At 38.2% G+C, this 23,836-nt stretch overlaps 3 protein-coding genes and 1 long non-coding RNA gene across 13 annotated transcripts; 2 read left to right on the top strand and 2 right to left on the bottom strand.

Annotated features, from left to right (window-relative positions):
* The first annotated feature begins 315 nt into the window (after positions 1–315).
* LOC126611673 (uncharacterized) lies at positions 316–1,151 on the top strand. The gene is made up of 2 exons (XR_007618923.1): positions 316–713; positions 804–1,151. It is a non-coding gene; the product is annotated as an uncharacterized LOC126611673 (long non-coding RNA).
* A 1,134-nt stretch (positions 1,152–2,285) lies between these two features.
* Positions 2,286–6,493, bottom strand: LOC126610821 (transcriptional adapter ADA2a-like). Its single transcript, XM_050278952.1, has 12 exons — positions 6,275–6,493; positions 5,908–6,160; positions 5,388–5,453; positions 5,138–5,263; positions 4,956–5,031; positions 4,610–4,670; positions 4,461–4,516; positions 4,264–4,353; positions 3,763–3,982; positions 3,255–3,465; positions 2,654–2,926; positions 2,286–2,558 (listed from the first exon to the last, which is right to left on the bottom strand). The coding sequence occupies exons 1-12, from the start codon at positions 6,325–6,327 to the stop codon at positions 2,367–2,369; spliced, it is 1,677 nt and encodes a 558-aa protein (XP_050134909.1). The 5' UTR covers positions 6,328–6,493; the 3' UTR covers positions 2,286–2,366.
* A 391-nt stretch (positions 6,494–6,884) lies between these two features.
* On the top strand, positions 6,885–9,931 carry LOC126610823 (uncharacterized). 10 transcript variants are annotated; one of them, XM_050278962.1, is made up of 10 exons: positions 6,885–7,076; positions 7,303–7,373; positions 7,615–7,690; positions 7,909–8,049; positions 8,156–8,212; positions 8,301–8,393; positions 8,698–8,776; positions 8,867–8,991; positions 9,287–9,430; positions 9,518–9,931. In XM_050278962.1, exons 4-10 carry the CDS (start codon positions 7,924–7,926, stop codon positions 9,755–9,757), a joined length of 864 nt encoding a protein of 287 aa, XP_050134919.1. In that variant the 5' UTR covers positions 6,885–7,076; positions 7,303–7,373; positions 7,615–7,690; positions 7,909–7,923; the 3' UTR covers positions 9,758–9,931. The 10 variants fall into 10 exon arrangements, with proteins under 10 accessions (XP_050134919.1, XP_050134916.1, XP_050134920.1 ...); XM_050278959.1 differs by having other exon boundaries at positions 7,559–7,690; XM_050278963.1 differs by having other exon boundaries at positions 7,296–7,373.
* Positions 9,932–10,680: 749 nt separating this feature from the next.
* Positions 10,681–12,692, bottom strand: LOC126610822 (pentatricopeptide repeat-containing protein At4g26680, mitochondrial). The gene has a single exon (XM_050278953.1). The coding sequence runs from the start codon at positions 12,414–12,416 to the stop codon at positions 10,800–10,802; it is 1,617 nt and encodes a 538-aa protein (XP_050134910.1). The 5' UTR covers positions 12,417–12,692; the 3' UTR covers positions 10,681–10,799.
* Positions 12,693–23,836: the final 11,144 nt, after the last annotated feature.

Genomic DNA, 23,836 nt, shown 5'->3' with positions numbered 1-23,836 from the left:
GAGGGCTTCTGTTTTTGTTTCTCTCTCTTTATTATTGTGGATTCTTCTTCCACATGCATGGGTGAAAGCTAGTACAAGCTGTAAATTCAAAATTCATAAAGTTCCAAAGTCAAGTACAATGACTGAATAATTGTTTGCTGCATGAATCTTTTACCGATGGGAAATGACAAACACATCTTTTTGTGGTGCACTAAAAGGGTAGGCAAACGGATCTTGAACTCGCGGGTCGGGACGGATCCAATATAGTATATACAGAAAACAGGGCGGGAAGGGTCCAATATCTGAGGACACGGACCCTCGACCTGAACCGTATCCATCATCACACTTAATCTCCACCGTGCACCTTTCATTCCCACAAACACACACAACACAACACACAAACCTCACGACTTTATTCGAGCTGAGAGTTTCTCGATCACTCTCCCAATCTAGGTATCACGACTCTCGATGTCAGACCTCACGACTTCATCCATTTTCTATCTGTCGGTTCATCGTTGCTTCTTCCTCGTCTCTATTTGTTCTTCATCGATCGAGGTCCCTCCCACCCACCATTTGACCATTGATTGAGGTCCCTTTCATCTCCATCGATTGCGATCCCTCCCATCATCCAAAAGTTGCAGAGAATCAGAGACGCATGAGCAGCACAAACGGTGACAGGGAAGACGATGCAGTGGTACAAGGGATTTTAGTACGACGGGACCCGATTTAACCTGGTCAGTTTATGTTTTCGGGTTTTGGGATTTTGTGGGTGTTGGGTTTTGTGGTTCTGATTTTGTGTTGGTTGGGTGGGTTTATGGTTCTAGATCGATGAAGATGACGAATAAGGAAGACGACGTTAACGGTCTGAGCTGCATCTGGGTTTTCTAGCGCTATTTGGCCATTGTTGCATCTGGGTTTTCCGGCGCCATCCGATTTGAGCATCTAGGTTGTCACGGAGGAGGCGGTTGCTCGACCACTGAGGTAGACGACTTGAATGACATTGTTATTTTTGTGCTAAAGAAAAAATAAATGTAATAGGAACTATGGATCCGCCCGAACCGGTCCGTTTGAAACGGGCCAGGTTAGGGTCGATTCTAAAACTCAAAATCTCTTCACCCCGGCTCGGCTTGCCCCGTTACAGATTAAAACGGGTAGGGTCTGATATCTCTAAATTTGAGCCCAGCTCGGTCCGTGCCCATCCTTATACATTACTTATTTGATACTGTTCATTGTTTACTGATTTATTTAATCTCATGACTTGAAATACAAAGACGTATGAAAGGTAAAAAATAGTGATAATAAGCCCCCTTTGCTAATTTATTATGCGTTCCCAACTGATGTACCGATTACACCCAAATTAACATAAAAGAAAAGCTAAGAAGATTATTAAATTGTCGACTCTTTATTACTTTACAGTTTAACATTAATTTTCGTGTTAACATTATACAATATTGTGCAAAAAACATAAGATGACAGAGAATCCATGGAAAGTCTTACTTTTGAGTCCTTTTGTTGGGTTTTGCGTCTCGAAATTAGGTACATGTTAGCTATTTGGTTTTAGTGTTCTATTTGGGTTTGAATTTTGACTTCTTAGTTGGTTACCTTTTCTTGGTGGAGAGAATTTGTTTATTGCCTATTTGATTAGGATTTGGATTTTCTTCCTATTAGGATTCCTATGTAAACCTCAGTCTTATGCTCAATAAATAGGAGATTAGGGTTAGTTTATTTAGTGTGGCTTATTCATGTGGTAATTTGGTGATAGTCAATTTGTAAGTTTGTGAGTTAGAGAGTAGTTTGAGGGAATCTTTTCCCTTTTTTTTTGGGTTCTTTACTCGTTTGGTTTAGTGGGATTTGGATTGTGAGTATTTAAACTCTTTTGTAATCTCCGTTTGTTTAGTGAAATTCCTCGCCGTGCTTTGCCTGTGGATGTAGGCTTTAAGCCTAATCACGTTAAATCTCTTGTGTTCTTATTTTTGAGATTGTTTTCATTTTCGTCTACGACGTTGATATTTGATACTTTTGTAGAATTTCCTTCCATTTGCACATAAATTTACAACTTTTTTAACATTTCTCATTAACATAAACAAGTGCAAAAGTTTGATAACCCGTCCCTATTATCGCTTGTATTAAAGATAAATATGTAAATGAGGGAGGCATTCTTATCTGTTTTATGACTCTCTAAGTTCCTGTATTTGGTTAATCCCTAGTTGCATACGACAGTAGGCACGGAATCATTTTGTTGTGCCACATTCTCAGGAGATGTACTCAAATTAAGATTTTGAAGAATTTTAAAGGACATGCGATGATAAGTGAACGAAATGGGATCTTCCCTTTCAATCAACAAACAGAACTGTACAGGATTACAAGAACCAGGATTGGAGACCTAACTATGCTTGAGCCATTCCCTTTTGCACCAGCATGTCGTAAACCCTATCGACTTTGCTCGGTTCAACCTTAAACAGGCTACGGGCATCCGCTTGCTTTGTAACATTGCCGTTTACAATCTCTATGGAGATGGTCTGCAGCATGTTGAGATAATGTGAAGGTAGAATTCTGATCTCACTGCAAAGTCTTCGTTCCTGCATGTATTATGCCCCACATCGACTATCATAAAACATAATTTCGCGCATAAAAGGAAAAAAAAAAAAAAGCACGTTGAGATTGGCGTTCTTACGGCTTCGGAGAGTAAATCAGCCCCGGCTAGCCCAGTGACATCCCAATAATCCAAGGAGTTTGAAATAGCTTGCGTAGTTAAATATGAGTCCTTGCTGAAGGGATGCAGAACTGTGGATCCCTTGAAAGATCCCCGAGGGCTGATCTGCAAGCCTTTACCAGCCTGTGAGCTTTCCTTAATCCTTAAGGCACTTTCTTCAGCTTCCTTCTTCCTCTTCTCTTCAAGGTATCTACTGGCGTCAGAAGCTGTCCTACAGCCAGCAGTTCGAGCTTCCTGCATAGTTAATGCAAAAAAAATTTGAGAAGACGCTATGCAACATGGTCGTTTTTTATTATACGGTCCGAGAGAACTAACAAAATGAGTTCATGTGGTGATGGGAAGTTAAAAGGTAACTGAGTTTGAGTGGTTTGTTATGGGGTAATTTGAACTAGTCACATTAACCGTGGGAAGCCACGGTACCTTTGACTTCGAATCATGTAAAAGAATGTGACAAACATAATGTAGTCATGTTCCCATTGTTTACTCAACGAGAGCAACCCACAGTATAGAGGGGGAAATAAGGTAATATAAATACAAGTCAAGTGTGAGGCATGCATCAGACCTGAAGATCCTGTATTCTTTTGACAATCTGTTGTTCCTCAATGATATTCTTAAGCAATTCCTTGTGGTCTTCACTTGAGTGGAACCGCATGAAAACTTTGAAGCGCTTGTATATTTCTCTTTCTTCAGGTGCGAGGCCCTTCTCAAAAGGGTCGGGGTAAAGCAGATGTCTTTCAAGTATGAACTTCTTCCTACGTTTCCTCTCATCAAGCCTGCCAAATTCCCACATATAATTGAGTATAACAAGGGGAAAAAAGGGGAAAATCAGACAGCAAGGCTAACTTGTTACGTGGTGAGATACAGTATCACTTGTATGAGATAATGTGTGACATGCTGCCTAGCATTTGCAATAATTATGACAGAAATAGAATTCTGTATAAATTTTCTGACCGTAACGAAAATAATCACTTCATCTTGTTAAAACTTTAGATTGTTCCCTTCCTTAAAATTGCTTTGAACTTGAAAATAGACCTATCAGCCTTAATCTATCAAAGTTGCCATATAAATACCTTTTTGCGTAGACATGCAGAACTCGTAGTTTCAATTCACGGTCAGCATTAGTGTCAGTATCCTTGAATTCCATATCGGCCAGAATCTGCTCAGCATCGTTATCATATTCAGTTTCAAACTCTTCCCTCTTGAAATTATAGCCACTGAATTCTGTAATAGGTCCCTCTTCCCCTAAACTCCTCAGTTTTTTTTCTCCAACGCTCCGGTCAACCTGAGTTTCTGTTAATAATACATAAAACTGAGCTTTAAACCAAATACATGACAAATCCATAATATATAAATATGTATCAAGTATAACATGAATATTTAAGTGACAACAACTATTCTGTGGGGGAAATAACTTCTGGGCAATAAAGTTTTGTGGATATACATAACTAATGCTTCTTACAATTAAGAAAAAAGTCAGTTAGTGAAATTCTAAAGACATGTAAAAGTAGATGTGTGTATGATGCAGTACATGTACAATAATTGTGATACAGGAAGTAACCATAAAACCATACCTTCCACTTTACCGACTTTAGTCTCGTCCTTAATCTGCTTTTTGTTGGATGCCTTCTTTACAGCACCTGGGACCAACCCTTTGGCAACATCTGATGCAAAACAGAAAATCAGACATTTCCAGGCATGCTTAACTGGTAACCACACATGACAAAAATGAGATTGCTAAAAACTGCCTCAAATATGTTGGCTGGTGTACCAGCAGTTGAGTTGGACGACGATTGGGAAGCTGGATTGTTTTTTGATTCTTCACATCTGATCAATAAAATTAAGAAACAAATTAAAAAGAAGATATGGAACAAGTGCTTGAACCTAAAGTAGGAACTAAATATAATAAAAATACCATACTTGACTTCTGCAGAAAAGGGAGACACTTCTTTCAGTGTAATCTCCACAAGCATGGGAACTTCTGCAGAGAAAAACGAAACAGATGAGCCAGACATTCTAATTAATCCAAAGGATTGTCAGTATCTATGACAAACAAATAACACATAGCATTGGAAAACAATTCGCGGATCCTTTGAATACAAATTGCAGAATAGAAGATCACCATTCACCACATTCAACAAGCATGCATCACTTAAGCCACTGAACGGTTCCATATTAACCAATTGAAGCATCTTAAATCATGAATCACACACCAAAACACAGCTGCTTTCAGGCATCAGCTAATAAGAAATCATCGCAAACTAACCTTTCTTGATTTCATCAGACCCCTTAGCCAAAGCAAGAAGCTCCTCTCTGCTCTTTCCCATAACATGAGACATGTCCTAAGGGATATCATGAAGACTATTAGTAATAATTTCTGCGTTTTATAAATTTATGTGTGTATATCACGTGTGTGGGGACATGCATTAATTAGAACACTGGTCTTACTGGGAGAGGAAAGAACGGAGAGTTCATATAAATAGCTTTATAATGGTCAATACAGTGTTGTCTGGTTTTTGTTCCAACATGTTCAGAAACTTCGGTCCAATTCCCAAATCCATACATTTCAATACCCTAAGCAGCATGATCAAAGAACAAGTGATACACGACACAAATTTATTAGTTTCACCGGAAAAATAAAAGATACAGGTTTATCATAAGAATTGAAAAAAAAAAAAAAAATCAGTATGTTCAATACCTCGAGCAGTAGCATCTCTTCATCCACATTCCAGTCTGGACAGATAAGTGGAAAAGCCAAATTGTCCTGTTTAAAAACCAAAAAGTTTGCATATATTATATGCATGCTTGATTAATAGTCCATGTCATATTGAAAGCATCTCCTATTTTTGACAAGAAAGTACAAGCTCGAAAAATACTCTATATACAAATAAAAATAATTACTCATAGATGCTTACGCAGATTTGAGGTGAATCTAAATGGGGCTGTTGCTTGCATTCTATGATTCTAAGGAAAACATTCTTATTTGTAGGCAGTATAAGTATATAGAGCTTCAATTCGGGTCAGAAAACCGATTCAATCTTTTCCCAATTAATGCATTTTACACCAAGGTCATCCCAGTCTCGCTTTTTTCCATTTCCAAATTCTAAAATTGGCTCTAGCCATACTCAAAGCTTAAAAATTCAAAATTTCTTCAAGCAATTTCAACTAGTCTAATGTACCAGAAAGAAATCAACTTTGAAAATGTAAAGGGGACTGACCATAACCCTGTAAGGGTGGTTGCATCTGTGAGGTGTAAGCTCAGCTCCAACAGAGAAGCACTCAATGCAAAGGTCAAAATCTGGACAAACCACGCACTTTATCCGAATTTTCCCAGAAATATCCTTGTTGCAGTAATTGCAATGGTAGAAAGCTCCTTTCGGTTCGCTGATTTCTTGGGCCACAGATTTCTGAGCTGTGCCGCTGTTTTCCGCCGCCTCCGCCCCCGAAGCCGTTCTCTTTCTTTTGCCCCTACTGAAAATTACACAAAAAGTAAACAATTTCTGTTAGACGAAATTGGGAAATTAAATTGCTTATCGTCTGATAAAGCTTGAAAATTTGCAGCGAATTGGTAAAAATTGCACTGACCTCTGATTGTGGTTGTCGACAGCCGCCTGCGAAACCGCGCGGGAACGACCCATCGGATCAGTTAAATTTTCCGGGAGACGAACCGAATACAAAACCCTAGAAAATGAAAAACCCTAATTTTTCACAGGTGGAAGATTTGGGAATTTTCGGTTAGGTTCGAGTTTCATGGCCTCACCGGCGATGTGCACGCGCCGTGTCATCGTATACTAATCTGACGGTTGAAAAAGATATAAGCAACACGTGTCGATTATATAGAGCGTCTCCCGAGGGGGAAATTTACCAGCAAAACGTTGTCGTTTTTAGAAGAAGCTGTTCCTGCTAAAAGAAAAAAAACAGAAAAATAAAAAGCGGATACCCTAATGGCAATCGATGAGGAATTGGATTGAAGAGGAATTGAAATGAAATGGAATCAGAATCAGATTCTTGTTGAAGTTGTTTACTAAAACTTTCTGAAATCGGAGTAGGAATGATGTTGAGTCCATATAAGTTGTTTACTTATTCAGTTGAATCGGAATGAAAACTAAATTGACTACTATATTACCCTTACATAAATAAATTATGTTCATATAAAGTTATTGGATGTGCATATGTTGTATACTTGCCTCAACACGACGCAAATTTAAAAGTGTGCTACATAGTATTGAAAAATAGGAAAACAGAAAAAGAAAAAGGAGAGTAAGAGAGAGACAGAAGAAAGGGCGACTTGGAGACTGAGAGGAAGAAGAGGTCTTTGTTTCTTGCGTCCTCGATTCCATTCGATCTTCCTCAATCCGACTGCTACCCTCGATTTTGTTTGATTGAGGTACGTGCTTCTCTCATCTGATCATCCATCATTGGAATTATCCAAGTACATGGGTTTCCTCGAATTTTGATGCCAGCTTCCGAATCAATTTCCCATTTTTTTCGTTTAGAATACTTTCATGTTGAGTGAGTTCCTCTCAATCCTTTTCATTTGTATGAGCTGTCGATTCTGTTCTGATTTTTCTTTAAATTGGTTTTGGGTTTGCTGTTGTTTGGTGAGGGAGAAGGAGAGGGATAACACTGGGGACGAGAGCTTGGGTTTATTTGGAATTTCAACTTTTATGCGAGGGCACAATGGGTAAGAAAAATGGATTCCTCACCCCCTCAATCCTCCGGAATCCAAATACCAATCTAATTGTTAGGAGTCTAATTCCTCCAAATTTCGGAATTGGATTCCAAAATTTGCGTGGGACCCACTAAACTTTGATTCCCTTAAATTTGGTAACACCGGAGTATTCCGTAATCGGAATTCCCTAATTTCAGATGTTGAAATCCCTAAACCCTAAGCCCTACAGCCTTTCCTCTGCATCTTCTCTCAGCCGCAGCAACGCCGCCACAGCCACGGCCACCGCCTTCTGTCACTGATTAGGGCTTCGTCAGCATTGTCTCTGCTCGGTAATTATTCCTCTTTGCTTGTTAATATTCGTTGAAAAGTTGACAATTTTTCATTCCAAGTTGCTGCCTTTACTTAGACCTAGTTGTTGACGTTGATTGAGAAAACTGTAGATTTTCTCTTTGACATACGAGCACTCAGGATTGGTGCCCTTTTTTAGTTATTTATAGACGTAATATATTGCTGCAGTAATTCATTTTTTTTCTTGATATTTATGAAGTTAATTATATCAGAAATGGTGGGACTATCCATAGGAGAAAAGCATTTTATACAGGGCGGTATTGCACAGGACATTCGTTCTGATGGTCGAAAAAGATTGACGCCTCGGCCCATCAATGTCAAAACTGGAGTAATTTCCCAGGTTAATATCTGTCATATTTTCACTAAAAGTAGTGCATTTTTTCTTTGTGCAACATGAAATTTTACTTATTTAGTTATAATTGCCGTTCTTTGTGGCCGTTGCGCAGGCAAATGGTTCGGCAAGGGTCAGGATGGGGGCTACGGATGTCATTGCTAGTGTGAAGGTATCGTTACGGTGTTGATCTTAAGCTCATACTTTTACATGCTGTTGTTTGTAATATCATATTTGCTGGTAATTTTGACCGAGTGCAGGCTGAACTTGGAAGGCCAACTGCACTGCAACCCGACAAAGGAAAGGTCTTTATAAACGTCGATTGCAGTCCAACCGCAGCACCAATGTTTGAGGTTAACGCTTTGATCATCTTTTTTCTTCTAATGTTTTACTCTGTGAATTAAGGTTTTCTAGACATCTTGGTTTCTTCATGAGCCTGTAGACAGTCTACTATGTTTTTATTTTGAATTCACGCACTGATAAAATATGAAGGAACTATCTCTCAGTTTATGTTCATTGTTCATTAGGCAATCTGAAGTTCTCCGTTTGGTGTATGAATTACTGGTCCATTGCAGAGGATGAATATCTATTTTGCCTTTGTATGACCAATGCATTTATACTTATTGCCAAGCTGTTGTTTTTTTAACATGTCTGCAGGGTAGAGGGGGTGAGGAGCTGTCAGCAGAACTCTCAGTGGCTCTTCGACATTGCCTCTTGGGTGGTAAAAGTGGATCTGGTCTGTCTTCACTTTTGGCAATAGTTTCTCAGTGGAACGTATTTGAATCCAACTGCAGAGTTAAAATATGGGTGCCTTTGTTTGTCTCAGGTGCTGGAATTGAACTCTCCTCTCTAGTAGTTGTGGAAGGAAAGATCTGTTGGGATCTTTACATTGACGGCCTTGTTGTCAGTTCAGATGGGAATCTTCTAGATGCCCTAGGTGCTGCTATAAAGGTACTTGATAATTGTTTACACATTACTTATATAATCATTGAGCATAAATAAATTAGTAAATATAATTCTATCCCGATATTTCCTAGTTCGAGCTTAGTGCTCTTGCAAGCCGGTCTTTACAACAATTCGTATCTTGTAATGGCAGCAGGTATATTTGACAGAGTCTCTAAAGTGTTTGCACATCAAAATTTAGTGGCTAGCAAAAGAATTAAGAGTTACACTTGATGTTGTTTCTGTTTCCAAATAAAGTGAAAAAAAAAAAAAACGAAAGATAACGAAACTTATGTTCCCAAAGGCTGCTTTGAGCAATACAGGCATCCCAAGAGTAAATGTTGCAGCTGGTGCATCTGGGGATGAGCAACCGGAGGTTGATGTAAGCGACGAGGAGTTTCTGCAATTTGACACATCTAAGGTCCCTGTCATAGTTACATTAACAAAGGTGACAAAATTTAACCGTCTCCTCTGTCCTTTAGCAAATTGCAAATGCTTTATGCCCTGTACTGAATCATCTGCATATATTTTTCAGGTAGGTAAGCACTATATTGTGGATGCCACTTCAGAAGAGGAATCACAAATGAGCTCGGCTGTTTCAATTTCCGTCAATAGGCAAGGGCACATCTGCGGGTTGACCAAACGGGGTGGTGCAGGCCTTGATCCAAGCATCATTCTCGACATGGTATCCGTGGCAAAAACAGTTAGTGAGCAGCTGATAAACACGTTGGATTCTCAGATAGCTGCCGCTGAAGCTGGTGAAGATGAATCGTAACGTAGTTAGAATCTCTGATATATCTAAGTAGGTGGTTCGAGCAGGTCCTCGCTATATGAAATTTGTAATTCCGATACTTACACAGAGCTGATGAAAACATTTGATTTGTTGTACGCACATTTGGCACCTTACGCTGTTAGAGAGTTAAGAGTTGTTGCTTTGAGAGCTTTTGCATTCTGGGTCTCGATTGGATGATATTATATATTTTCATAGATACAGCATACTGGGTATATGCAAGTGTTCGACTTGCAGTTACACAAACGTTGTGCCACCTGAAGCACAAACTCGAGAATCGGGTCCAATCGGAAGAGTTTGGCCCAGATTTTCGAGGCAGCAACACAAGAATGAATGGTTTCGGAACACCACAAGAAGGAATTATCTGAACTTAATTGCCCTTCCTTATTTCCTTTTGCAGCAGGACGTAACGAATGAGATTGGAAGTGATGGAACTCAAGTAACTCTCCAACATTAGTATTGTATCTCAATTCTCAAGGGTGTGTTTGGTACGCAGACGGGACGGAACGGGACGGGACGGAACGAAGGTGTAATTTTTGAAAAAGACATGGGGTATATTTGTCTTAAAATGGTAAAACATTGTGTTCCACAGACGTGGAACAAACCCGTTCCAGGGGGTGGAGGTGGGACGCAAAAACACCCAAAATCTGTTCCGTGGAACAGCCCGTTCCACCCATTTTTGGCGCACCAAACGCGGGACGGAACGCCTCGTCCCGTTCCGTCCCGTCCCGTCCCACGTACCAAACGCACCCCAAGTGTGGTTTGAAAACCCGAATGATATTTGGCGACTCGAAAAAACTCCAGGGGAAAAACTATTGCTGGGACACAGTCATGTACGGTTGCTCATCAATCGCACTTTTGACAAGAGTTTCGGACGGATGGAAGGAAAAAGAGCGAAGAACAGAGAGTAGTTTAAAAACTTACATGTTTAATCGAAAACACTGCTGAACCTTTTCTTTCAAAGTTACAAACAGAACACGAATCTACATGTTATCGAAAAACTTAAATGTTCAGTTCTAGCCGGCATTCACCTCTCCCAGACCCTGCGTAAAGCGGGAACCTTGTGCACTGGGTACGACCTTTTATCAAAACCTTGAGGCATGAGTCGTCTAGCTTCCAACTTACCGCATAATGACTTTACCAATTCTTCTTTCCCACATCGGTGAAGTCCTAGACATAAATCAGATAAGATACCTGAATCAAGAGCAATAGATCTCTCTACCATTTCTTCCAAGACTTGGACTGCTCCATCAAAATCTCTGTTATCGCAGAAGCTTGATAAAAGCGTCTTCAAAGTTTGCTCATCAGGATGATGACCACTTCTTATCATGCTTTGGCATAACTGAAAGGCACGATCAGCATTCTTTCGGACACACTGTCCTACAATAAGGGCAGAAAAGGTTGAGGCATTCGGGACAAAGTGCTTTGCATCAAGTTCTTTAACCAGATACGCAGCTTTCTTTGTTTTACCCTCCTTGCAGAGTCCCAATATCAGTGCATTATAAGTCAGTATATCAGCATTTACTCGGTTCTTTGACATCTCCTCGAAAAGCCTAGTGCCCATCTCACTATTACCTGCCTGGCTGTACCCGTTTATCAAACTATTGTAAGTTACTGTATTAGTAGCCACATTTGCGGCCTTCATCTCGCTAAAAACTCTATTTGCTTCTTGTAGTTTTCCTGCCTTGCAAAAGCCGTCAATAAGCGTGTTAAAAGTTACCACAGTAGGGTGCAATCCATTCTTCGCCATCAAGTTTTTGAACTTCAAAGCCGAACTCATAAGACCCTTATCACAGTGTCCCGCAATCAGTGTATTATACGACACCACACTAGGACTACAACCCATGCTCTCCATCTCCTCGAGCACCTCAACAGCGCTCTCTAATTTTCCCGATTTGCAGTAAGCAGCCATAACCATATTAAGAGTATAGACATTGGGCGAAATCCTACAACGCCGCATTTCTCTATAGAACGCCAAAGCAACGTCCGCTCTATGCAAATCAAGCAATGAGCTCAAATACGCATTGCAAGACTCAACCGTTGGGAAGAAACCGTACTCCTTCATCTGACAAAACATGTTTGTGGCATTCCTAAACTTCTTCAAATGCGCGAAAGTCTTGAACAGCGAATCAAAGACACGAGGAGATGAGTCACACAACCGGTACGAATACAGAATCGCCTCAAACAACTTGGAAGGCAAATCAATTGAGCCCGAAACAAGAATCTTCTTCGAAATAGACTCCGCGGATTTGAACTTCCGGTACTTGGTGAGAATGTGGAGAATCATGGAATGTGTTTCGAGGGTATGTGCATTCGGGTTTCGAGCAGCAACCCAATTGAAAAACTCAAGGGAAAGAACATAATCCTTCTGAATTTTCAGCAATATATGTTTAACTCTAAAAGCAGTTAGACCGGTCGATAAGGGATTAAGCTTAGCCCAATCCGAGTGAATCAGATGGCTGTTTACAACATTGACAAAATCAAGGTCCTGCCCTTTGGGTTCAGGAATCGTTCTGTGGGGTATAGGAATCGGATTCCGATTCATTTTCCCAAAACTCCCAGAAATTGTGGGGTTTGTAAAGGTGGGTTCTTTTGGAATCGAATTGGGCAAACCCGAAAACTGACGAATTGGGAATTTGTTCATCGAATGAGTTTAAGTTGTTGGATCGATTCGAGAGTTCAAATCAACTTCTGACCTACTAACCTTGATGCAGGGGCAGAGGATGAAGAAGGTGGCGGGCAATGAGCTCTAGCTCTCTGATTCACTGAAGAACTGCGGCAATTACAATCGTCGAGCAACAAGCGAGCACGGTCGTGCATTGATTCCCATGTCGAGCAGAAGCTACAGGAAGAAAGAACAGAAAACTGGTGTTTTGAGATTTGATTAATTTTGCTGGAGTAATGAATAATTTTGGGTTGCTTTGAAGTTTTTTTCCTTTCTTTTAACAACGCGACTACTGCTGTCAAGTCACAGTTATCCATTTCTTTTGGGGTTGAGAAGACTCACAGAGATATTTCAGTGTCTCCTGACCAAGGTCTTAAATGCCGATAATATCGGCGAAATATCGCCGATATTATCGGTTTTTCGTGGTAACGATATTTTAATAGGTATCCAATTAGTTTTCGTCAAAATATCGCGATATTACCGATAATATCGCCAAATTTTAGATCTGTGCAAATCGGAGAAGAACGCCGGAGTTTATAGGGCTCCGGCCGACTATAAAAGAGCACCCTAGACTCCGATCTAGGTATCAAAATGAAATAGAAGACAAGATAAATGTTTTTATAACTTCCATTTGTCGTGAAACGGTCGGAGGTGTTCGGAAAGTTCGTCGACACCCATGGCCTCGCCGGAGATGGGTGTGCCTATTCCCGAACCGATTTCGTCCCAAAAACCTTGCAAAAACACGAGATAGAACTTAAATTTCACATCTGAGCTTCAATCTAGAACAGAAAGAGGTAAACCCGAAGCTTACCTAACCAGAGAAATTCAAGAAACTTACCGGAGGGTTCCTGCGTTCGCCGAGTTGCAGAGACGAGAAGGAGAGGGAGAAAGACGAGGTGGGTGTCTTCCTGAAGCAGGTGCGATGGTGTGCGTGTGTGTATGTGGGTCTCGGTGCAGAGAGAAAGGAGAGAGATGAGAGTTTCGACTCGAGACGGTGCTGACGAGGCGGAAGATGCGGACAAGGAGGAAGGCGAGGGAGGAGTAGAAGGCCATGTGGGAGAATGATCGAGAGATTAAGGTCTCTGTGCGTGTGTGTGGGAGAAGGGAGAAGAGAGATCGAGAGATCTCTGTGTGTGTGTGTGTGGGAGAATAGAGAAGGGAGAGAAGAGAGAAGGATCGAGAGAGAGATTGAGGTCTCTGTGTGTCTGCGTGTGTGGTGGCGTGTCTGTGTGTGTGTGTGTGTGTGTGGTTCCTGTCAGGACTCAGGACTCAGGACTTAGGAACTTACTGACAACTTTTAGAATTACTTGTACAATTTTACAATTATAACTTGTATCAGATCATTTAAAACCGTGTGCCACTGTGATATTCTTTCACATTATCAGAGCCTCTGTATCAGATCATCACTCATTTTTTGACCATTTGAAAATTAAAACCCCTATTACACCTTTTTGTTTCTTCTTCTTCCCTTACCTCTTTCAGAGTCATTCCAGATCCATTCCAAAGGTTCAACACAAAAGGTTCCATATTTAAGGTAGGTTTACAAACTTATATTTATATTATTGTAATTTATACAACAAAAAAATTTGTGTGGACTCGTATGTTAATTTTTTTAAGTAATTAAGTAATGTTAACAATTACATGTTAATTTTTTTAAGTAATTAAGTAATGTTGTGTAATTATTCCCTAGGATAATTTTAATATGTTTAATGTTATTTATTATTTTATTAATATTAGGTTTTATTATCAAATTGGATTATTATTCATTAATATTAGGTTTTTTTTATTATCAAATTGGATTATTATTCATTAAATTGGATTATTATCAAATTGGATTATTCATTAAATTGGATTATTATTAAATTGGATTATTATTCATTAGAATCATTACTATGTTTAATATTAGGATTATTTTTTTATCAAATTGGATTATTATTCATTACTATTAGGTTTTTTTTTATTATCAAATTGGATTATTATCAAATTGGATTATTCATTAAATTGGATTATTATTCATTAGAATCATTACTATGTTTAATATTAGGATTTTTTTTTTATCATATTGGATTATTATTCATTAATATTAGGTTTTATTATTCCATATTATTTTTATAATTACTTAAATTTTTACAATCATTTTCTTTACTTCGTATTTAATTCTTCTGTATAATAATTTTATTATTTAGGTTCTCTTATATAACCGTCATCACTAGTACTATATTTTTTGGCCAAAAAAAAATTGTCTAATTTTCATGAAAAATAAATATAGGTATGTTTAAGATGTCCAGTGGAGTTACTAAACGTGATCCAGCTTGGGAACATGGAGACCCAATAGACGGAAACAAACATGGCACAATTTGCAAATATTGTGGTCGGGTAATGAAGAGTGGCGGAGTGACACGACTTAAATACCATCTTAGTGGATTAGATCCAGCAAAAAATGTCCAACGATGCGATAATGTGCCCCCATAAGTGAAGGCATTCATCACCACATTATTAAAAAAAATAAAAAACAGCAAAAGGAAAAGATAACACATGGAATGGAAAATATTCGAGCTCGGCTACGAGGAGAAGTAATTGGCGAAGCGGTTGACAGTGATGATGATGACGATGAGGACGAATGTGGTGATGACATGAGACCTGAAGAACGACGCAGTTTGAAACAAGCATTACGTGCCTCCAAACAGTCAGCATGGGAAAGAGAACACCTTCATAAAATTCCTAATAGAGCACAAGGTTCCGGGACAAGTGGTGGTGCACAAATGAGACGGGGAGGCAGTGTTAGAGAATAACAACCAACACCACCAATAGCCCTAAGTTTATATAAGTCATCTAAAGCACGTCAAAAGAATGTTTGGAGTTATTTCACTGGAGGTAATGTGAAGGAGGGAATGAGGCGTCTAATTAGCAAGTTCTTTATCTATGAAAATGTCCCTGCTGAGAAGGCATCATCACATCATTTCAAAAATATGGTAGTGGGATGTCAACAGGCCGGTGTTAGAGTACAACCTCCCACTCCCTATAAGGTAAGAAACAAATATTTGGATATGGAATATAAAGACATTTGCGAGTATGTTAACAAGTTGAGGTCAAAGTGGGAAACTAATGGTTGCACAATCATGTGTGACGGATGGACTGGCTCGACCAGATTGTCTATCATAAGCTTCATGGTATACTCCAAGGTAAAGACAATTTTTTTGAAGTTTGTTGATGCTTCAGACCATATAAAGAACTACAAGTATATTTACAAATTATTGAGGGATGTAATCATGGAGGTGGGAGAGCATAATGTTGTCCAAGTTGTGATCGACAACGGTTCTGCATTTGTCAAAGCTAGAAAAAAGTTAATGAAACATCATAATGTGTTTTGGACATCATGTGCAGCACATTGTATTGATCTCATGTTTGAGGCAATGGGGAAGAGAGATAATGTTGCTACTGTGGTAAAAAGAGCTAGAACGATCACAAATTATATTTACAATCACGGTTGGTTGTTGACAAAGATGCGTGAATTTTGCAAAGGAAAAATTATTCGTCCAGCAACCACTCGATTCGCCACCAACTATATTGCATTAGATAGCCTACTTAAGAAGAAAGCAGGGTTGAAGCAACTATTCACCAGTGACGATTGGGCCAACCACAATTTGAGCCGCTCAAATGCAGGTCGTATGGTGGAAAGTATAGTGCTTGATCATACTTTTTGGACTTAATCAGAACATGTGTGCCAAGTGTTTGAACCTCTTTACAAAGTTTTACGGATCGTTGACACAAAAGTGTATCCTACTATGGAGGCAATATATAAGTTGATGCATGTAGTGAAAGATGAATTGGAAAGAAACCATGGTGCAAGGTGGGTCATAAAGATAATTGAAGACCGAAGGTATAAAACATTATACCATGATTTGCATGTAGCAGGTATAAATTATGTCATAATTTTCAATTCATTTCTTTAGTTGCATAAGTATTATTTCTCTTATTAGAGTATATGTTTCTTTGAACAGCATATTATTTGAATCCTTGATACCAATACAGACTCGGTATTGAAGATGATGGTACCCTTACACGTGTTGTACATAATGTATACTCTAAATTAGACCCTGCATCACCAACAGTTGGCCAATTTGGAAATGAGGTACACAATTACTTAAATTATAATAATTACTTTGTTGGATTAAGCTAACACGATTTATTGAATTCAGCTAACATGGTTTAAAGATGCAAGAAGAACTTTTGGAGAACCAACATCAGTTGCTGCTCGAACAAAAATGTCTCCTAGTGAGTGTAAACATATTTCACTATCAGTTTAGAATAGAATTTGTTGGAGTTATTAGGCTTATCAACATTGTTTTTCATTGTAGCTGAATGGTGGATCATGTATGGGACTGATGCACCAACTGCGAGAAAGTTAGCAATCAAAGTATTATCACAAACAGCTTCATCATCTGCTTGTGAAAGAAATTGGAGCACATTTGCACTCATACACACAAAGCAAAGAAATAGGTTGGCTCATAGTAGGTTGGAAAAATTAGTTTATTGCTACTACAACATGAAGCTTCAAATTCGAGATAAGGAAGCAGAAATAAATCATGTCGACCGTGGTGACCCACTAGATGTGTTTGATATTGTTGTTGAAGATGATGATACAGAGGGTAACCAATTTTATCAATGGTTTAGACCTCTTCATTTAGATGATGATGAAGGCAACCCAGCTCCCAGAGTTGCTGAAGAAGCACGTAATGAAGGCATAAATGTAGAAAGAGTATTAGAGGAGGATGTGAGATCTAGCAGCGCTGACTCTTTGGAAGAACTTTTGCGCCCAAGACCAAGAAACACTGGAATTTCACCTTCTTCCAATCCTACATAACCACAACATCGTGCTGATACTGATGATAACTCTAGTACATGATCAGGAGACTCACCTACCACCGGAGGTAAGAATGATGCAGGATATAGTGGAGCTGGATGTAGTGGTGGTGGATATGGAAACTATGTTGGACCACCTCCCGGATTTATGAGCCCATTCACTGGTGAGGCAAACTTCACGCATGCAACATAGGATGAGGACCATGGCAGTAGGCGGGCAGGACCAGGAATTGGTGCCATAGGGAAGAACTATACTCGTAGAGAAACAGGCAAGGGGATTTTGTCAAGTCAAGAAGATGACTTGTTATCTATAACTTCGGACTCTGTTAGAGTGGGAAGTAGTAACTGTGGTTATACTCATAACTAACCATTTCCCTACCCTTCATATCCCATTCCTGTTGGGATGGAATCGAGCAACTCATGGAAACAATCCGAGACTCAATCTTCAAATGATTTTACTTATGGACAACGTCAACCAATCTCAGATCCATATGGGTGACATGTTAACAATTACATGCAAAACTATTTTGGGGATTTATCATTTGATGACTACTCTTCACAATACACTCACTCTACACATAGAGATGATGAAGATAGTGAAAAATTTAAACCTCATAGGAACTCTATGTGGTACTAAGTCACTCATGTATCTTACATGCAATGTATAAAGTGTAAAATATTATACTAATTCATTATATATAAATGATTATGGTGTGTTTAAACTTCTTTCATTAATTACTACATATTTTCTACACTCACAATGTTTGCCAGCTCACTATATAATCAACTTAAATCAATTAAATCCATCATGCAATGCATTTCCTTCCAATTTTTTGTGATAAACTAATAGATAATTGACTAAATAAACATCTTGCAAAGTTTCAATAAAAATTTCCAAGTTTTTCTTACAATTTCCGTGGTTTCCATATTATTTTTATCGATATCGATAATATCCCGATATTTCCATCGATATTTCCGTATTTTTAGACTACCGATATTTCCGATATCATCGATATTTAATACCTTGCTCCTGACCACAAGTTTGGCTTCGACACCAGTAACAGGTTTCGAACTTGAGACCTTCAGTTTTTAGTTTTAAGAAAGCCTCGTAATCAGTCATTTACCATTCGATCACCAGCTCATTGTTAGTTTCTTTGAAGTTTGGGGTAGAGTTGGATTTTTTGCTGGAGTAAATGAATAATGTTGTTTGACCAAAAAAAAGAAGGAATGATGCTGATTAATTTTTGCTGGAGATATTTTTTTAATGTTCTTATTCTAAATAAGAACTTTGTTTAAGCCACATAATTCACAACAAATTACATAAATCAGGTTCATCACTACTCGACATCATAATTTAATAATATAATATCATGTGTTGAAAACCTTACACGTAACACATGCTATTGTTTTATTGTTTGGATAATATAGCTCTTTGTTTTCTCTTTTTAAAAATTATTCTATCACAATATCATATCTCATAACCTCAGCTTAGATCCCAATTGCTGAGGGATAAGACAGAAGATGATCTAGGTATGAGTAAATGATCATCTCCGACAAGTTGGACACAAATTTTTTTCATTTCTTCGCTGCTTGTAGCAGTTGGCGCATGCATGGTTTGGGCGATTTAGTTTCGGAAGATGTACGGGTCAAGTAGAGCAACTCAAATTGTACTTTATGCTTGAAGCACCGTAAAGGCAGAGTGATTTTAATTAATTATTTATGTTAATGATATGATTGCTACTTGCAATGATGATGAAGAAATATAAAAATTGAAGGAATACCAGAAAAATGAGTTTGATACGAAAGACTTTGGGGGGACTCAAGTATTTTTTTAGTTTTGGAATAGCTCGATCTAAGCCAGGGTTTATTTCAATTCCAAGGGAAATATCTGTTAGACTCATGGAAGAAACAAAAATGCTCGACTTTGGAAGGTTAATTTACTATAGTTTGGAAGGTTAATTTACTTTGTTACACATATGACAATCAATATCAGCAATGCAGTCATCCAATGATAAACCTAATCCGAGTCATAGAGGTAAACTATATATTTTAAAACAATTATGAAAATATGAATTAATGAATTTTCAATCTAAATTAAGACGCTTTTTTTTTACCAATCAATCAATAGTTGGTATTTGTAGTTAGGGAAATTTTATTTAAACCCATGCAACATTTTTCTACACCCAACTTAAGGTAGCCTCATAATAGACTAGTAATAATGTGGTTCAAATTCGTCTTAAGTAAGAATCGAACATAAGACTCAATATCTTTTTAAACCCAAATTACCCTTACAAACCCAATTCAATATATAAATTTATCTTTACATCCATTTTAAAAAGATAAAAATTAAAATCAAAGCATACATTTTCTTCTTTGACGTTCTCTCCTTTCATCAAGTGATCTGACGGCTATGGTGTGTATGGTTTGCATGGTTTTTGCGGTTGACTCTCCCATACCAGATCACCATTGTATGTGTGGATGGCTCCGAAGAGAGAGAGCTGGGAGTTTTCTGGAAAAGCCCAAGGAGGGATGTTCTGGGTTCTTCAGATTCACGGTGGAGGTGAAAAAATGAAAAAGAACTGACATAACTTTTCGTATCGTTTCCCACAGATGGCGCAAAATGTTGATGCATAAAACTGGAGGTCTTGAAACAACGTAAATCCGACAGTGAATCTGCAAGAAAGTAAAGAACACAATATGTATCGTGGTTTATCCCAATGTTTGGGCTACGTCCACACTGATGTTGATTGTATTTCTCTCTAACTGTATGTATGGATTACAAGGGTGAGGGGGAGTCCCCCAGAGAAAGAGAGAGTTTGAGAGTGTGAGGGGGTTGCTGGATATGAGCCTCTCTTTGGGGATCTGAGGCTTGAGGATTGTGAGGGTGAGGAGTCCCTTTTATAGACTAAGGGCTCCTCATTTATTACATATTTGCCCCTTCATTTATTACATAATTACATTTGAGTCCCCTGCGTATTTATACGAAATCTAAATATGGAGGCCCTAAGTATGGTACAAACAGAAATTAATTTAATTGATATAATATTAAAAATAAACCAACATTCCCCCCACTCATTTTGAATATTAATTATGAAGAAAAGAAAGAAAATAATACTGGCCAAAGATGGATCATTATGCATCATGAAGGTGTAACTCTGCATTGAACCTCCATTAGTGAAAATTCCAAAGTTAATAGTTGTCTCATACTTGAACTACAACTGTTTAAGGGAAAATAAGAATTACTGCTCACACATAATAATCCAGGTGTTAATTTGAGCTTTAATAGATAGCACGTTACGGCCTTGTGCTAATCCCGGTTTATAGATAGCACGTTATGACCTTGTGCTAATCCCGGTTTTATTGAGTGTGTTTGAGAACAAGCCCAATTCTCATAGAAAGCGGCCCCACTTTTACACTCATATAGATAAAACCTATCAAGGATGCTCCTGTAATTATAACATCCCACTCAAAACGAGTTACAGATTTTATTAAGAGTTTAAATAAACTCAACCTCTAAAAACATTACAAGAAAAATGCACTTACACTATAGGGATGAGTACAAATAATAGTGCATCTCTTACGACCATCATATGATTCAATTTTCCCATTGAACCCAATTATTAGGATCTCTAATTACAGGATTGGGTGTCCTTATATATGGCTCATGATTTTACGAGCTTTAATCTCATCCCCTTTGATGTTCTCCATACTTTTTCTCTTGCCAATGCCTTGGTTAATGGATCTGCAAGATTATCATCAGATTTAATATAATTCTTAGTGATGGTACCACTGCTCAAATGAGATCTCATAACACTATGTTTTCTTCTTATCGGTTTAGATTTACCGTTATAATAACGGTTTTTCATCATGCCGATTGCAGTAGTGTTATCACAATGAGTTACAATAGATGGTATTGGTTTTTCCCAAAGTGGAATGTCATATAAAAAATCTCTCAACCATTCTTCTTCTTGAGTGGCTGATGTCAAAGTAATAAGCTCAGCCTCCATGGTTGAATTGGCAATAATAGTTTGTTTCTTTGATTTCCAACAAAAAGCTGTAAAAATATAACCAGTAGTAGAAAGAGAATCACATGACATAATGTTCTAGTCAGCATCACTGAAACCTTCAAGTACTGCAGGATATTTTTTTTATAAAATAAACCATAATTCTTATTGCCAAGTAAATATTTCGTTACTCTTTCCATGGCATGTCAATGCTCTTTACCTGGCTTACTGGTAAACCTGTTAAGCACTCCAACTGCATATGCAATGTCAGGCTCAAACTAACAATTATGCTAGCATATTCCTTTTGATTAATCACATCATTTTCCTTTTCAACTGGAATTTAGTGAACATTTGAGGAGTGGAAACATGCTTGCAATCAATAAAATTATATTTTCTCAAAAGTTTCTCAATACAATGCGACTGATCAAGAATAATACCATCACATGTTTTTGTAATTTTCATGCCTAAAGAAAAATTAGCCTAACCAAGATCTTTCATGTCAAAATCGCTCTTAAGCATATTTTTTGTTTCATTAATCACAATTCATTTGAGCAAAAAATTAACAAATCATCAACATAGAGGTTAATAATAACATGTGAGTCATTCCATGATTTATAATATGCGCACTTATCACTCTCATTAGTTTTATAACCATTCTTAACCATGCAGGAATCAAAATTTTCATGTCACTGTTTAGGTGCTTGCTTTAAAACATGAAGAGATTTAGTCAACTTATGTAACACTCTTGTCCAGGTTCAACAAAACCTTTGGGTTGGTCCGTATAGATTTCTTCATCTAAATCTCCATTCAAAAAAGTTGTTTTCACATCCATTTGATGAATAATCAAATCATGAATAAAAGCAATAGTAGTCAACAATCTAATGGATGTTACTCTAGTAACAAGAGAAAAAGTATCTAGATTGTATGCGTATACTTATAAAAAGAAATGACACACTCACATTTACTTGTGATACCACATTCATTCGAGCTAGGAAGTCGGAGCCTTCAATAATAATTACAAATGTACAATTAATAAAACTCCACTCAAACGATTGAATTTAGGAAAATGGACGTCAAAATCAGGTTCAGGACATCGAAATTAGCCTAGGAAGGTCCAAGATAAAAACCTGAAAAAATCAACAAAAGTCAACGTTGACCTGTCAAGGGTCAAAGTCAACGGTCAGCATTGACCAGATCAACATTCGGGTCAAACTGGGCCTAAAGGGTTTGGGGTTTAATGGGTATTGGGCTTGAAAGCCCGACGCAATGCCTTTGGGTTTTTTAAAAGGAAAGAAAGAAATAAATAAAAATAATTGGGTTGGGTTTGGGTAATCTGGCCCAAGGCCTAGACTTAAAAGGATTTGGGTTTGGGGTAATTGGGCTGGGTCTCAGCCTAAATGGGTTTGGATTTCAGGACAAACGGGTCGGGTTGATCCATTTTCAGGCCAAGTTTTTGATCGGTTTCTTGGTTGATTTTCCAAGGCTCATAACTTTTTCGTTACTCAACCAAATCAAGTGATCTAAACATGAAAGTTGTAGTACTCGATGGCAGGAATAGGTTAGTACCTTGCATAACAGCTAACTCGCCATGGTTTGGCCGAAAAATGCCTCGAAAGAGATGGTGGTTGCTAGAAAGTTTGGAAAAGCTACTCCGAGCTATTTTTTGCGATTCACACTATACACAACTTAAAACAAGCTTCGATCTAACCCTAATACACAACCTAAGGGTTTTTATAAGCTTACCAATGTCGGAAAAACAAGAAACTCGTTGGGGAAGACAATGAATAGTGTCGACCGAGGGTAAGGGAAAGGTTTGGGGTGTTTTTTGGGGTTCACCTAATGGGGAGAGGATGGTGGTGGAGGGTTGTTGTAGTTGTTTGTTGTGGAAGGCCCTTGGAAGGGCTGTTTCAAAGAGAGCCGAGAGGAAGAAACTGTCGTTCTTTAGTACAATACTATAATATAATAGTTTTCGCAAAAACAAAACGTTGAAAATATTTATATGTACTAACGTCCCGTCGAAAATACATATATATAACAACATAAGGTTTAGAGTAGTTGTACTAATAGTAAAACTAAACATAGGATTTTTCTACTAAGATCCCAAGTGTCGCGCACTCTAAAAGTAAGTACATAATATCCTTAGGTCGAGCCCAAGTAATAAATAGGTAAAATACAGCAAACACATAAGTAAGTACTAACGTAAAAGAATTTACCTATGTATTTGCTCAACGAATCCAACGAATAAGTCATTGATATTATGGTCTGCAACTCACGATATCGACAACTCACTGTTGTCATGATAAGCAAGTAAATAACTCCCGAGGGTGCAATATTACCATCATGCCCCATTGGGAATTACACAAACAACATCTAGTCAAGTCTCTACTGTGCTCACACACTACCCCCCCTTGGGCAACAACAACCATAAAATAAAATCTCTACATTGTGAACTCTCACAATTGAACACTTGTTTGTAAAACTCCTTTATCAAACAAGTGTTAAGCAAAGAATCTCCAAACTACGTCTTCAACT

The sequence above is a fragment of the Malus sylvestris genome, chromosome 17, assembly GCF_916048215.2.
Source record: "Malus sylvestris chromosome 17, drMalSylv7.2, whole genome shotgun sequence".
Classification (NCBI taxonomy): Eukaryota; Viridiplantae; Streptophyta; class Magnoliopsida; order Rosales; family Rosaceae; genus Malus; species Malus sylvestris.
Note: the sequence above shows the minus strand (reverse complement) of the source record. Positions and strands in the feature narration are given on the sequence as shown.